The sequence below is a fragment of the Myodes glareolus genome, chromosome 1, assembly GCF_982192425.1.
Source record: "Myodes glareolus chromosome 1, mMyoGla1.1, whole genome shotgun sequence".
NCBI classification, from domain to species: domain Eukaryota; kingdom Metazoa; phylum Chordata; class Mammalia; order Rodentia; family Cricetidae; genus Myodes; species Myodes glareolus.
This window is the reverse complement of record NC_142026.1, coordinates 29783667-29800464: the sequence shown is the minus strand read 5'-3', so window position 1 is coordinate 29800464 and position 16798 is coordinate 29783667. Positions and strand designations below refer to the sequence as shown.

General features: G+C 42.3%; 1 protein-coding gene across 8 annotated transcripts in view; it reads right to left on the bottom strand.

Moving 5' to 3' along the window:
* Dgkd (diacylglycerol kinase delta) overlaps window positions 1-16798 on the bottom strand; it is a 98347-nt gene that overhangs the window by 27900 nt on the left and 53649 nt on the right. For 7 of the 8 annotated variants that reach the window (XM_085696961.2, XM_085696969.2, XM_085696973.2 and 4 more), the window contains 2 exons: window positions 934-1038; window positions 545-677 (listed from right to left, as the gene is read on the bottom strand). In XM_085696961.2, the coding sequence (XP_085553087.2) occupies window positions 545-677; window positions 934-1038 (238 nt within the window). Of the gene's footprint in view, window positions 1-544; window positions 678-933; window positions 1039-6263; window positions 6513-16798 lie in introns of those variants that run through there. The other variant, XM_085696987.2, reaches the window with a different exon arrangement.

Genomic DNA, 16798 nt, shown 5'->3' with positions numbered 1-16798 from the left:
GTCACAGCACCTAACCTCTACCCAGCAGATAAGCAGACTCAGAAAACACTATGGAACTGAAATATATGAACTCCATATAACAAAATACTCTTCTTTTGAATTTTCTTCATCCATTTAAAATAAATGTAAAACAAGCCATATTCACAAGTTATACAAAATGAGCAAAAGATAGGCTTGATCATAAGTCAGAGCTTGCACTCCCTATATGACCCATGGTCTGCCCAGAACCATCCCCTGGCCCTGTACTCTCTGAGGTATTTTCTCTCCTATATTCAGGGCACAGCCCAGACAGAGCCCACACTCCTGTCTCTTCACTACTACGGCCCTTCCATCCCTCTGCAGAAGCTCTGTGATACATGACACCCAAGGCTGAGTCCTCCAGGAGAAGATCAAAAAGAATGCAGCGGTGGGGACCACTTCTCCCTTGACCACCCTCAGTCATAGCAATACTCATTTATTATGACTGTGCTTGGATTTCGAACAGCTTATCGAGTAAAACCTCAGGTCACCTTTCACCACAAAGTGACAAATGCAGTTTTCTTACCTTCACAGGACAGCCCATGGGATGTGACTCCAGACAAAACTTCACGACACACATTGCAATAGGTTGGCCGTGCATGGGAACAGGCATACCAGTTGTGCATCCCTGAGAAATGATCCATACTGTATTGGGTAGGCTAGAAGAACAGTATATAAAGAGGGCAAAGGTAAGATTTCCCTTTGAAATTCTTTAATGTAACAACTTAAAGAGAATCTCATAAAGTACCCTAAAGAGGAAGTCAGATTCAAGAAGAACAGAAAGACCACAGTCTTGACAGGTTCACAAGACACATGCTGGGGTCCACTCAGAAGTCATTGCGGGACGGGGCATGTTAGAGTAAGAGCAAGAGAGGCAACAACAGACACCCAAAGAAAATATACTTCTCTTTTTACCTCAAAATGCTCCCTGTTCTGGACAGTCTTGAGTGCTGCAATCCAATCTTCCATTTCTTTCCTGTTGTCGGCACACAAGATGAGCTTCCTACAGGGAGTGATGACCTAGAAGAAGAATGCACCCCATGAATCTGTGAACACAGCCAAATCTGACAGCTACAAAAGCTATATCTATGAATGTGTGTAGTTACAGGGGAAATGCTTCATCCAGGTATTCACAATAAACAGATCATAAAAGTATTTATCATGTGTTACTGTAAATCAAGATCAATCAATCTCAGCTGGGCAGTGGTGGTGCATATCTTTAATCACACAGTACTTGGGAAGCAGAGGCAGGCAGATCTTGAGTTCGAGGCCAGCCTGGTCTACAGAGTGAGTTTCAGGATAGTCAGGGCTACAAAGAGAAACCCTATCTTGAAAGAAAAAAAAAAAAAGAAGAAGAAGAAGATCAATTTCACTCTCAAGTCAAAAGGCCAATGGCATTTCATTAGCTCTCCACCAGCTACAAACCTAAGTGAACATTCAGAAGTCACTGCTCAGACTATCTAAGAAGTCCTAGAAAACTGAAAAAGAGAAACAAACACAAGAACATAGAGCTGTTGTTCCAGAGAGCTTTAACTTAATGAACAGTACTTAAAAGACATAGGAAGTCTGTTCCAGTTATGCTAAACTAACATGAGCATGTGTCCCACATAAGACAACATAGCAACAACCAGCTTCTACAAGTTAGATGGAATGATACACAACTGGTGCTAGCCAACAGAAGGAAAGGAAAGCAGGAGGAGTTTATAAACTAGTGAGAAGCTCCCTTCAGAAAAGTACAGAAATAATAAAATGCAGGGATGCTGCATCAGTACCACCACAGAAAGGAAGAAGCAGCTTCTTTTCCCTATCAGTTTGGTGTGAAGTTCAGTAAGATGACATCTAGACTTGTCAAAAGTGTGATAAAAAGGAGTCTCAAGTACTGATGGGAAGCAAACAGGTACAAACATTTTAGGTAAAGAAAAAGTGATAATGTTTATCAAAATTTCTATAACCTCTTATTTTTTTGTATAATAAATGATACAGGACCAACAAGCTCAGCAGGTACAGGCTCTCACTATCAAGCCTATGACCTGAGTTCAAGCCCTTAGACTTGCACAACGGAATGAGGGACCCAATTAATGCAAGTTGTCCTCTGACCTTCACACATGTACAATATGTGTACATACACATAAACAAATACATGTAACATAAAAATGCAAATGTTTAAGTAATTCCCAAATCAAATTTATACAAAAAAAAAAAAGTTTGGGTAGAAGTCCTTCTATTTTTGATTCACTTAAGTAGAAAAGAAAGAAGAAAAGCTTCGTTCCATTTATAAACTACATGCAAACAAAAAAGTATTTATATTCTTTCTCTAAACAGTAGCATACTACAGACATCACTCCCCACCTTTGCTTTCTCTCATAATTGTGTATCCTATCCTCCATGTCTGACAGCACATAGCGTTAGAGGAGCACAGCAGTCCATAATGCAGACCCACCAGCTGCTCAGCTAGTATTGTTTACCACTGAAAACTCTGCACTGTTTAAAACCCTTTGCTATTTCATGGAGTGACATAAAGAATACTCTTTTACTATTTTTACAGTGAATCTCTGGGCCAAATTCCTGGAAGTGGAATTTCCCACTTACTCTAATGCATATGTAACTTTGTTAAATGTTGCCAAATTCCCTTCTGAAAGCGCTGGGCCATTTTTTCATTCCCACCAACATATTTAGAAAAATGCCTATTTCCAGGGAGGCTTTACAAAGGATTTTAACTTTTGGGTTTCTACCCATCTTATCTATTTAAACTTATAAGAAGACTCAATTCAGGAACATGACATTCAAGTGGCTATGATTTTGTCTGGGATTCAGAACACACAGGAGCAGTGCCCTTTCTAGCAATGAAGATAATGAACACTAAAAGCTTTGTTTACTCGCAGGTTCCCGGTAGATTCTTAGAATGAAGAATCTGAGGGCACACTGGGCACAGACATGGTGAAAAGCCAAGAGCATGCTAAAGTGAAGACAAAGACAGCAGGGGAGGAGCACGGCTTCCTGAGACTAGAGACCCTGAAGGGCTTTCCTTCCACTACCCACATCCTCTCACTTGCTGATGTCTGCTCCATAACTGAGTGTCCAAGGACATGAAGATGAAATTGCCACATTAGAGAAAACTCACATTAGAGAATAACAGACCTATAACTGCCTCAGATGCTCACCAGACCACAAGGACCACAGTATGAGGCCCAGAAGTGGGATTAGCCAGTGCTTCAGACATGGTCAAAGATGATGGCCATGAACTGAAACCCTACTCATTAGCCTTCGTCTTCTGCAAAGTCTGCAAACTCTTTCTTAATGAGTCACTCTAGGACGGCCTCCACAGGTGAACATTTTCATCAGTATAATAAAACACAGTCAAAGAAAGAATATGTCTTGACACTGCATAGCTCAGCGGTAACAGGGATCAGGACACTCACAGAGGTGAACCTATGGAAAGTATACATCACTTTCTGTATCAATGCAATGTCTATCACTTCCACAACTATGAGAGGAATAGCTACATTATTCCAGAATCAGCATGCACTGGAAAATGGATCTTTGCTCCCTCCCCTAATCTAGCACTGCATATATTGAAAGTGGGTAGTACTCACTGCAAAAATGTCATGCTTAAAGCCAATAAGTTAATGAATTAAACAATCAATAATGTCATTTCCGTAGACTCAACAGCAGAGCCAAGGCAAAACTAGCAGACAGATGTCAAGGAACCTGAGTTTGGATTTTCCTTTATTTTATTTACTGGGGGGGGGGGGCGGGGGTAGTAGAGGGGAGGAGGATTTGAAATGGGTTTCTCTGTTTAACAGTCCTGGCTTGTCCTGCAACTCGCTTTGTAGACCAGGCTGGCCTCAAACTCAATGAAATCCACCTGTCTCTGCCTCAAACTCAGAGATCCATCTGCTTCTGACTCCTGAGTGCTGGGATTAAAGGTGTGCGCCACCACCTCCCGGCTAGAAGTTGGAATTCTTAAAAACATAACAATAACCATATAGTCAAGAATAGTATGGCACACCTTTAAGTTCAGTACCCTAAGGCAGGAGGACAGCCTGGCTTACACACCAAGTTTCAAGCCAACTAGAGCTACACAGTGAAACCCTGTCTCAACAACAACAATAAAAAAAAAGAGTAAATGGAAGGAAGGAAGGAAGGAAGGAAGGAAGGAAGGAAGGAAGGAAGGAAGGAAGGAAGGAGCGAAAAAGAAAAAAGGAACCCTTAAATACTCCCATGTTTGAGGACTGACAAGACAGTTGAGCAGGTAAACCATGACAACCTGAGCTTGATCCCAGGAGCTCACATCCTAGGGGAAAGAACTGACTCTCACCACACATGTGCTATGGCACACACAAGATAAGTATATAAATGTAAAAAAAATTAAAGAAAGAAAACCACATGCACAAGAGACAGCAGTAGTCAGACATCCAGCGATGAGCACGAAAGGCCGTTGGGATTTTCATGAATCAGGGTTAGAAATAGATCTTAACTCTGTTTCTAAATATTTATAAAGAAATATTTGCTTGGTATTCTTCCCAAGGAAAATGCAAATTGAAATTATAGAGTTAAAAGTTATTTTATTTGCATTTGTTTATTATTATTATACGTGGAGGGGTTCATTTCACAACACACATGTAGAGGTTAGAGAAAAACCTGCAGAAGTCAGTTCCTTACCCTGTGCCATCTCAACAACCCTGAGATGCTTTTTAACTTACCAGATTCATAGAGCTCATACTGTAATAGCAGGTTACACTGATTCTCAATGGCAGAGTATAAGTTAACACAACCTTTATAGAGAGCGTATGGTAAAATCTACCAAGCTTTAAAATATAGACTTTTAACTCAGCAGAAACATTTCTATAAATTTACCCTGTCCTTCACCTGCATAAGAAACCACACACTGCATAGAAAGTTACTCAGGGCAGCACTCATAAAAATGGAAGATGAGAAATCACTCGTGCTAACAGATACAAAGATGGCAGGAGACTGCCTACAGTAATTATTGTGTTCATATATAGACAACCACACTGCCACTGAGAAGACGGACCCTCTGCAGCACAGCTTCCCAAGAGATACAAACAATAAAAGCAAGCACAGCAACTGCGTGGTGCAGAGGGAAAAAGCAGTGTCAGTTAAGGGAAGCTGAAAGGCTGGGAAATACTTCATATCTGTTTCTTACAATTTCTACACCATTTACTACCAACCCAAAGGACCCAGTTAAGAAACATCCTGAAGTTTACAATATACACTATGGCTCCCAAAAAGCAACTATGGAAGAGAATTCTATTTGACTGAGGCACAGTGGCACAAGTCTTTAGTTCCAGCATTTTCAAATGCCTGAAAGGCAAGGAGTTCCAGGTCAGCCTTGTCTAAATAATGAGACCTGTCTCAAAAAAAAAAGAAAAAGAAAAAGAAAAAGAAAAAGAAAAAAGAAAAAAGAAAGGGAAGGAAGAGAAAAGAAAGAAAGCTGTCTGACTAAAAGAACTTTTGCTTCTATCTCTTCAGACAAGTGCATGATTTCCCACAAGATAAGGAGTAACTTCCAGCAGCTGCAGCCCTGCCAACAGGAACACAAGCAGATTCTTCCTCCCAGGACACAAAGGGGCAATCTGGTAGTATTCCTCTCAACTGGTCCCACCTAGGCACTGCTCCACATGGACTCAAGACATTCAAGGTAGTCAGAAGACCTGCCATGGTGCTGGGAAGAATTGGCAAAGGAGATGACTGGACCACAGGCAGTGATCTCTGGAAAAGCGTGGTGAGAAGATATGAGCTACAAGGGCCAAGGATGTGGCTCAGAGGTAGAGTGCTTGTCTAGCAGGCACAAGACCCGGTGAGCAAAACAAAGGAAATACACTAGAGACATAGATGAAGTTTCTAAAGATAAACTAACAGTAGGCTCTGGTTCACACCCATTGTGGTTGACAGACAGTGGAGGTGTCAGATGACAACACTGGCTAACAGAGATGGACACTTGCAACCTCGGGTGACCCACAGGGTGTTTTACTTACAGTATCTACCCAGTGAGCCTTCTTCACACCCTTAAGAAATACTCACTCTTGGTGGTGCGGTGATGGCACATGCCTTTAATCCCAGCACTTGGGAGACAGAGGCAGGCGGATCTCTGTGAGTTCAAGACCAGCCTGGTCTACAAGAGCTAGTTCCAGGACAGGCTCCAAAAGCCACAGAGAAACCCTGTCTCGAAAAACCAAAAGGAGAAAAAGGAAAAAGAAAGAAAAAAGAAAAGAAATACTCACTCTCACGAGAGGAGAACCAGTGCAGCCAGATGGGGCTGCTCCAAGTCCTATAGCAAATGAGGAAGCTGAGGGGCAAGCATCAGGCAGGCCAGATTCATGGTGGTCCTCTACCTACAGCTGCTTCTTGTTTAGCAGAAGGGAAAACTGCAAAGCGCCTAGTTCCAGAGCAGAAGGCAGTGAGAACAAGAATGAATCTCAAGCTCTTCTGGATTCACCCAGAACAGTGGGATAGCTCATCTCATTCCCTTCTTGCAGGGTGAATGGCCTAAGGATCAATGCACACCTCATTAAGTCATCAACTGGTTGCCCCTCCCACTATGACATTTTTCAAGAGTTCAAAACAGAAGGTAGAGAAATAAGACCTGGAGGGTAATGCACCATAAGGCTGAACCACCCATCAAAACCATTTCAGAAAACAGCCTTCCCACCATTAAGGTGAGGCCCTGCACCCAGAATGTCCAAAGGTCAAGACACGTGGAACAGGGCAAAGCACTGAGCATGCCAGGCAAGTTTGCAGACAGGATGTTGAGCCACTTGCTCTTCAGATTTCATGAAGGCAAATTTGGCTAGCTCTGATACAGTTTTCCTTACTCCCCTAGGGGGGGAAAAAAACGAAAACCCAGCAATGAAAACATCAGCGACTGACAGCAAAGACTGGTGGACCTTGAGAACACAGAACGACCACAATGAGCTTTCATTGGATCCCAACATCTGGATGTCCTGGAACGAGAGCTGAAAACAGGACCTAACATCATCACTCATGGAGGAGCAAGCCCTACCACCTCTAATGTCTTTCTCCAGCCAAGGCCCAGAGAACAGGTAGCCTGATAAAACAAACCCACTGCAGCGAAGTGGCCAAGAGGTTCTCTACTCCTGCCACACCTAGGGCACTCCAGCTCAGGTCAGCTCTCCAGCTACCAGATTGTATCCACAGAAGGACAAGGGGAATGTAAAGCTACCTTCCTTGCACCCAGAAATAATAACCACTCTATGGCAACAAAGGAGGTGCCAGTAACATATTAGTACAGACAGTCATTCAACCCATCAGTCAAGAAAGGTACATACAGAGGTAAGATGAAAGAGCATTGTACACCATGAAGAAAGCTAAAAGAAAAACCTACAAGGGGAGTGGGGGTGGGACATGGCTTAGTCAGTAAAGCTGCTTAAGCATTTAGGATCCGAGTCCTAGCCAGAAACTACATAAAAATCTGGGCATAGTGGCAAGCTTGCAATCCCAGAGCTGGGAAGACAGAAAGTCTTAACTCCAGGCCCAAGTGAAAGACCACCCTGTCTCAAAAAAACAAGGAATAAGAGCAATACCTCCAAAAGCTGTACATGAGGTGGAGAAACTAGAACACAATGTCAGTTAGAATATAACATAGCATGACCACTCTGAAAATAGTGGATTCTCTAAAAATTAAACTTGCAGGCCGGTGATATGGCTCAACAGGTAAAGGCTCTTGCACCAATCCTGACAACCCCAAGTTCAATCTAGGGACCTATATGGTGGAGATAACTGAGTCCTCCAAGTTTTCTTCTAACTTCCATAACTACACTGTGACACATGCCACTCCCCCCAAAAAAAATAAGTGTAACAAAATCATTTTTAAAAAAACTAAACACACAATATCCATAAGACCTAGCAATCACTCTTCAGCATTCATTATGGAAGAACAGACAACCCATTCGATATCCATAAGGATCACAGTAACCTTACTCATAATCACCAAGCACAACTCTGAAGCTCTCCTTCCATAAACTATAAGCACTGTGGCACACCCATACCATGTAATATACCCAGCAATAAAAAGGAACAGTGACTGATACACACAACTTAAGTCGAGCTCCAGGAATCTATGCTGGGTAGAAAAAGCCAATCCCAAGGGTTATGTGCTGTATGATCTATTTGTACAACATTCCCCAAATAATGAGGGTATAAGAATGACAAATAGACTAGTGGCTACAGGGGTTGTAGAAGGAAGTCTTGAGCAGAAACAACAGAAGCAGGGAAGAAGCTGAGAGAAAAGGCAATTCTTTGGATCTAGATGATTTCAATGCTGGCATACCTGCGGGATACATTCTACAGCTTTACAAGAGCTCTGAGGAAGCTAGTAAATGGTACAAAGGCACTCACATGAAAATGTTATTTACAAGAAGCCATAATCAACAGCAATTAAGTATGACATGAGAACACTGAGAAGTGACCTTACAATAAGCCACTTCTTGAGAGGTCTGACTCAGCAAAAGTTAAAAGTGCACCCTTATCTTGTTAAGACTCCCAGCTTGCCAAGGAAATAATCCCAGACACACCTTCAGCACATATCCTCAAGGAAAGTTGGCCCCAGTGCTCTCTGTACCAGGGCTAGGCACCAAGGTGATCACTCAGTAGGCCTCTGAGCATAGTAGTACCATGAACCATGCCCTCTGGCTCAGATGCTCACTCTACTGTGGGCTGTAGCAAATGGTCAAGCACTTGGCCTGTACCAGCCTAGAGTATTACCAAGAAAGGTCTGGGAATAAGTGGAGCTGAGGAATCCATGAATGAAGGCAGTTAGCAGAGTCCTCCCTAGAGAGTATTCTGTCCAGCACCCACTTGAATGGGAATGCTGGGAGCAACATGAGACTGCAGACCAATGGCCAGGTGTCTCAGAAGTCCCATGTATACGACCAAAGGAGCTTTGAGGTCTTCTTGTCAACTGCGCTCAGAGGCCAAGTGACTGCCTCCAGCCATCCAGCAATCCAAGTCAGAGACCACCTCTAGATCCCACCTCCTCTCTCATATTAATCCCTTATTTGGGATTCTAACTCCTTTCTTCTCAGAAATAAATCTAGGCAGTATTTTTTTATTTAAGCAAACAGGTAAAACTTCTGTTTGTAGACAAACACTAGAATACAAAAGTGAATTTCACAGAGCAAAATGTAGCTGGTAATGATGTGATAAGAAAAGGAGACGGGGTGTGGGTGGTGGAGAATCACAGGGAGAAGTACCCAGGTACTCAAGAGCAAAGATGAAATGGGTGATGAGATCAATCAGGTGATCTAAACAAGGCAAGACAGAGAAGGTGGGCCATGCAGGCCCCAAAGAATAAGATATTCTACTTCAGGCTAAATAGAAAGTACAACAGCTTCTTCACAGAAACATTTAACTCATGTCTCCAGCCTTACTCTGGTTATGACAGTCAGTTTAGCAATCCTGCACCAGAGCAGAGAGAAGAGAATTGAACCCTAATGTGCTCTAAAGGCCACAGGAGTTGCTGAAAAGTCAGATAGGTAAGAGTCAACAGGCCCCTCTTGGCAATGGATAAGGCCAGCTGCTGAGACCAGGACACCAAGGGTGAAGGAGGCTGAGTTGAGAGGTAGGGATGTTCTGCGTCAGACATAGGAATTCAAAGTGTCTATATTAAAGTTGTGGTCAATGTCTTGTCACATCCATAAAGTTGTCATCTTGCCATCATTGTGGTACATTATAAATGTAACTACTCACCTCTGATGATGTTGAAGTACAGTCATGTACTACATGCTATTTCCATCAATGGCAGAGACTGGGTACAAGTTGAGTTGTTGAAGAGTTCCTGCTACCTGTTACTTTTACTTATTGTGTGATATTTTGATTGCATTCTGACAATAAAGTTTGCTTTGAATCAGAGAATGGAGCTAGCCACTAGCTAACCAAAATTAACCATAGAGGGTTTGGAGGACTGAGGACAGATAGACAGGAAGTAGTAGGGTGGGACTTAGAGTGTATCTCAGTCTTTTTTTCAGATGGAGGAAGGGAAGAAATAGGAGGTCCCTGGTCTCTTCCCCACAGCTTCTTTGATCATTCAAGTTCTTATCCCAACATTTGACTCCCAAATTTTTATTGATAAAGAATAATTAGATAAACGCATCATTTACTGTTCCTTTCCTGGCTAGATAAACAAATAATTACCACCATGAGACAAGTTCCTACAGTATTCACTATAGCAACATGTTCCACAGGTTAGTAGCCCAGGAACAACAGGCCATGCCATCTATACCTGTATAAGTACACATCATGGTATCTGTGCATGTTTGAAGCAGATCCTATTATTAGGGAGCACATTCATCACAGTTTGGGAGAGCAATTTGACAGTGTTTGGTCTAGCTGAGGATGTACAGACCTGGGAATTCTATCCCTAGAAACACATACCAGAAACTTCTGCCTATATGCTAGGAATACAAAGACAACCATGTCCTTGGCATCATAACTCATAGTAGTAAAAATCTAGAGAAACCTACTGTCAGTGGATTGGAGCATTCTATATGTCCTGGAGCATTATGGAAGCTATGAAAACCACCTATGTGGTCTTTACCCTGGGCTGCAGTTGTAAACTGAACACTCTATAAGAATTAGCATTTAACTACAGGAATTAGGAAGAGGCTAAACCTGAACTACTTAATGAAAAGTTCACATTAATAAATTCACATTAATAAAATCGAAGAAACACAATATTATACAAATATGATATAACTAATTCAATTTTTAAAGCACCTAGGCAGCACTACCTAGTGTTCCATCTACACATGAATATACAGACAACAGAGCAGCAAACAAAGCATGATAAACACCAAATTCAGACCACTGCAACATGGAAGTGAGACTGGGAAGGGAAAAACTATGCACCCAAGAGCTTTCTTCAGCGAATAACATGTGTCTTTGACTGGGAAGCATAGTGACTTTTTGAAGGCCCTGAATGTTTCAGCATAAAAATAAAGATGCAGAACAGAGATAACAATACAGTCATGATTTATAGTCAAAGCTCAGAAATATAAGAGACTAGTTTGTAGGCTGAAGAGAGGACTCAGCAGTTATGAGCATTGACTGCTCTTTCAGAGGACCCGAGTTCAATTTCCAGCACCCACATGGCAGCTCACAATTGTCTGCAACTCTAAGTTCCAGGAAATCTGACATAGTCACATAGACAAATGTGTACATAAGATAAAAAATAAATAAGTAAAATTTTCAGAACAGAGGCTAGTTAGCAATCACACCAGTGGACTACTTTGGCTGATGAAAGGGGAGGGTCTCAGGCTGGGCGATGATAGCACACGCCTTTAATCCCAGCCACTCGGGAGGCAGAGGCAGGCAGATCTCTGTGAGTTCGAGATCAGCCTGGTCTACAAGAGCAAGTTCCAGGACAGGCTCCAAAGCTACAGAGAAACCCTGTCTCAAAAAAAAAAAAAAAAAAAGAGGAAGGAAGGGAAAAGAAAAGGTACCATTAAAAAATGAAAAGGAAGGGTCTCCTGAGGCCACGGTTGACCTCTCTTGAATCTCTTTCCTGGACCAGGAGCTCTATATAGGGGGTCTCCCGAGTCCACAGCAGACAACTATTTTCAGATGCCATCCTACTATGTAGCTGCCTGAATCCTCAGAGTGGCTAAGGTCTCAGAAGCACAGCTGACGCTTTAGACCAGGAAGGGGGAGGCACCACCTAAACCTCTCCAGAGTAAGCTTTCACAAGAGGCCAATAAAACACCTTAACCCAACCACATAATCAGTGAATTCGAAGGATGGCCACCATCACAAATTTGAGACTCTTCCCTAACTGTGGACACATGTCCCATGTGGCTGAGGGTGAAAACAGATGCCTTAGGGTGAACACCTAGCTCCAAGTAGATCAGAACAAGGCAGGGCAGGTGTTGTCCATACTCTGCAGTGTCTACTCCAGAACCAGAGGGAAATCATCCCTTTTGTCACAGCTTGGACATCTGGGATGAATCAAAGAAATCTGCAGCATGTCTTCTGGACAGGTAAGGACAGAAGGCTGTTTCTAGCATGTAGGTGAAGTCAGAGCTTAAAAGATACCAGCCTTCCTCTTTCAGAAACTGTCCTTCTCCATGAAAGCCTTACCTCTTACCCTGAGAACCTAACAATCCCCCGTGGGCTCTGTGTCTGACCTGCTGCTCTCCACTTTCCAGCTGCTTCACGTGTTTCTGCATCCAAGAGAACCAGCACAAGTGGAAAGAAGTTTTACAGTGGTCAACAGCAACCTGTGGGTCACACAGGTAGACCAGGGACGCAGAGTAACACATTAGAACTGTACCATGCAGTTACTGACTGGGGAGGTGACAGGCAGTGTCTGCACAGGACAGGATTGGGAAATGCTCTGCTAAATATAGCTCCTGGCTCAGGAAGGTAGCCCAGAAAAGGGACGGCGCCCAGGGCGATTCCTGTCACTTCCTGTTACTCACATCCTGCTGTTCTGCTGCAGCTCTGGCCCCTGGGTACCCAAGTCTATTCCTTAACTGGAAGCACCCCAGACAGACAATTCACAGCAGCTGGGATGTGTGTAGACCTTGGAACACAGAAACAGACACCACCACAACACTACTACCCCCTAGCTGGATAGATAGAGCTCATGACAGGTTCAGGCCTCCACAGGGTCCCATGGGTTACCACCATTCAGTCCATGGCCATGACAGGGAACCTTGGCAGGATGGCTGCTACATGCTTCCTCCAGTTTCCCAATAGAACTGAGAGCAAGAAACACTGAAAGGGGGAGATGGACATGGCTCCCACCCCTAATCAGAAACTATCTGCAGTTGACACCCACTTAACAAAGGAAAAATTAGTTTTCTCCAAAAAAATTAGTATCTTTTCTTTCAGGGCATGACATGAAAATTATTGATTTGTATCAGGACTGCTCAATCTTGACATTACTATAGCTTGAGTCAAATAGTTCTTTGTAACAGGTCCTGTCCTCACAAAGCTGTAATAGTCGGGTGTAGTAGGGCATACCTGTAAACCCAGCACTCCACACGCAGAAATCAGATCTCTGAGTTCAAGGCCAGCTTGGTCTATATATACTGACCTCCTGGCCAGCCAAAGCTATATAGTGAGACTGTGTTTCCAAAACTCAAAATGAAACAAAAACAACGGCAAAAACAAAAATCTGTAGGAGTTGAGGGGCTGTGTAACAAGCATCCTGTACTTCACCCTCCCCAGAGATGCTTCAGAACCCATGTTTGAAGTTCACAAAATACTGCTCATTTCTAGATTCTCAGCTATAATACTCACATTAAAGAGGATAAAATGGAAACACTCCAGGGTCTTTTGTTAGGACACATGTGTTCCTAAAACCTCTCTCATTGTACACAAATATACAATACATACCATCAGAAGTCTGGAGCAGTCACTCAGACCCTACACAATTGTAATCAAGAAAATGACAGCAATCTTTTGATATAGATATAGATATAGATATAGATATATGCCTATAAGGAAAACATCTCAGGAAGTTTAAGTCTTTACCTCTTTGTTTGTTTGATTTTGTTTTTTGAGACAGGGTTTCTTCAGTATGTTGCCCTGGCTGTGCTGGAACTCACTCTGTTGACCAGGCTGACACACAGAGATCTGCCTATCTCTGTCTCCCTAGTGCTGGGAATAAAGGTGTGCACCACCACTGCCTGGCTGGGTCTTTACTTCTTATAAAAGCTTAATAGATAGAAGTCACTATGGGCAAGTTCTAGAAACAAGGGCAAAGACAAAATAAGCAGTTCCAAGCAGAGCTTGCAGCTATACTGCGGGGAGAGCATTATCAATATTGGAAACCTTGCCAAAAGATCACATAATCCAATTTTAAAAATGGAGTACAGAACTAAACAGAGAACTCTCAACAGAGGAATCTAAAATGGCTGAAAGACGCTTAAAGAAATGTTCCACATTCTTAGTCTTCAGAGAAATGCAAATCAAAACAACTCTGAGATTCCATCTTACACCTGTAAGAATGGCCAAGATCAAAAACACTGATGACAACTTATGTTTATGAGACAACTTATAAGAGGTTGTGTGGGAAAGGGAACACTTCTGCATTGCTGGTGGGAATGCAAGCTGGTACAACCCCTTTGGATGACAGTGTGGTGATTTCTCAGAAAATTAGGAAGCAACTTTCCTCAAGACCCAGCAATACCACTTTTGGGTATATATCCAAAGGATGCTCAACCATGCCACAAGGACATGAGCTCAACTATGTTCATAGCAGCATTGTTTGTCATAGCCAGAACCTGGAAACAACCTAAATGCCCCTCGACCAAATGGATAAGGAAAATGTGAAACATTACTACACAGCAGAAAAAAATAATGACAGCTTGAATTTTGCAGGAAAATGGATGAAGCTAGAAAGCATTATTTTGAGTGAAATAACCCAGACATAAAAAGACAATTATCACCTGTACTTACTTTCTAGGTGGTCTTTAAACATAAAGCAAAGAAAGCCAGCCTACAAATCACAATCCCAGAGAACTTAGACAACAATGAGGACACTAAGAGAGACTTACATGGGAAATAGAAAGTAGAAAAAGACAAGATCTCCTGAGTAAATTGGGAGCATGGGGACCTTGGGGGAGGACTGAAAGGGGAGGAGAGAGGCAGGGAGGGGAGCAGAGAAAAAAATGTAGAGCTCAATAAATATCAATAAAATTTAAAAAAGGGAAAAAAAGAAAAGGCTTGGATGAACATAGAGAATGAAATATTTATATTATATAATATATTTTTTTAAAGAACAATTAGAGGCAGAACATACAATGTCTAGATGGAAGTTCACATCTTAATGGGACTACTGGATCATTTCTCCTATTCTTCTGATCTTCTATATTTTTCAGTCTACAGAAAGCAGTATTTACATAAACTACTTTTCTACTTCTCATGATGAGAAAGCATGACATCAGGTAGGCATGGCAGCAGGAATAGCTGAGAGCTCATATCTTAAATAAGCAGCAAGCAAGAGGAAGGACTTGAAATGAGTAGCACCTTTAAGCTTGCAAAGCCCCTAGTGAGAGACTTCTTCCATCAAGGCCACACATCCTCAACTACCCAAAATGAGAACCAATGATTCAAATGTCAAAGACTATGAAGACATTTCATTCAAACCACCACAGTACTTAAAGAAAAAAAAGAAAAGTTTCTACAAAATCATTCTCTGAGGGGCTAATGAGATAATTCAGCAAGTAAGTGTACTGCTGCCAAGTTTGACAACTTAAGTTCAATCCCCAAGACTCACATGATGGAAGTAAAACTCTACAAAAAGCTGGGGCAGCAGAGGAAGAGTTATGCTCACATCACTAGACGGGGCCTGTGGTGATATTTTGTTTGTCTTTTACAAATAAAGCTTGCCTGAAGATCAGAATACAGAGCTAAGCCACAAGAGGTCAGGCGTGGTGGCACACACCTATAATCCCAGGACTCAGGCAACAAAGGCAGAGGTACTTGTTATTTCAAGGACACCCTGGGCTATATAAACTTGATCCAGTCTAAAAGAGAAACAGAGTTCACAAAAAAGTGATCCAAACACTTGGGATCATATACCTTTAAATTCCAGCACTAAGGAGGTAGAGACAGGAGTGATATGCTGGGCAGAGAAAGGAATATAAGGCAGGAGGAGATAGGAACCCAGTGCAGTCTGAAGCAGTCAGTCTGAGGAGCAGTCTGAGCAGTCTGAGGCCGTTAGTCTGGGGATGCAGTCTGAGGACAGGACCGCCCCTTTGGTCTGAGCACTGGTAGAGGTAAGAACTCTAAAGCCTGGCCACTCTGCTTCTTTGATCCTTCAGCTTTCACCCTCTGATAGCTGACTCGGAGTTTTTATAATTAAGAACAATTAGAACTCGTGCCACAAGGGCATCCAGCACCATTCTTACAGGGGACTCAGAGGCAGTCACCCACTGGCCCTTGCTTTACCACTGCAGCAGGCATCTTGCTTTCAAAAGAGACCTTGAGAAGGGAATCCTCATTCTAAGAACAGTGGGGACAGAAAAAAACAGCAGGGAGCTGAGTCTCTGCCCTCCACTGGACTGTTGAATAAATCCATCCTATAGGGGGAAAAAAGAAACCTCTACTTAAGTCACAAATTCTTGGGTTTTCAGCTAAATATCCAAATATAATCTTAATTGAAGTTCCATCTTCATAATCACAGAAAGCAAAAAAAAATGGAACTGTCTTTATCTTCCAGTTGTCAGGAATAAATTAACCCATTGCCTCAGCAGTGATACTCTAACCTCAAACAGGCAGCAATAGGGAACATGACACAACAATACAGAAAAGCTGAAAAAAAAATCTCTTTTTGAGTTGTTGGGTCCCCTCAGATCCCCAAATATTGCATTGCCATTGCTCTTGGTTACCGTCCAGAACTTGCCAGTAAGACCCTATTACTGACTTGAGTTATAAAACATGGAGAAAATCAAGTGGGTGCTAACCTGGAAGCTTCACCCCTATTGGTTAAACTTCATAGTGCTGCAAGGTGCTATGCATACTACCAGGCAAAACCAGTAATCATCAATCTCACCTAAGATGAACCCTGTAATCTACAACAATTGTCTTAGCAAGATATGCTCACTAATACAATAGTATTAAATAAATAGTATAGAAGTTAACCCTGCACTTTCTCATTGGATTTAAGACCCACTTCATCAGATAGAATCCATGTCTGACACAGTTATCAGGACCAAAACCCTGTGACTAGTCAGGTCACAGGACTTGGAGAGAACCTACTAATATCATTCTACTAAATGGACATGGTGTTATA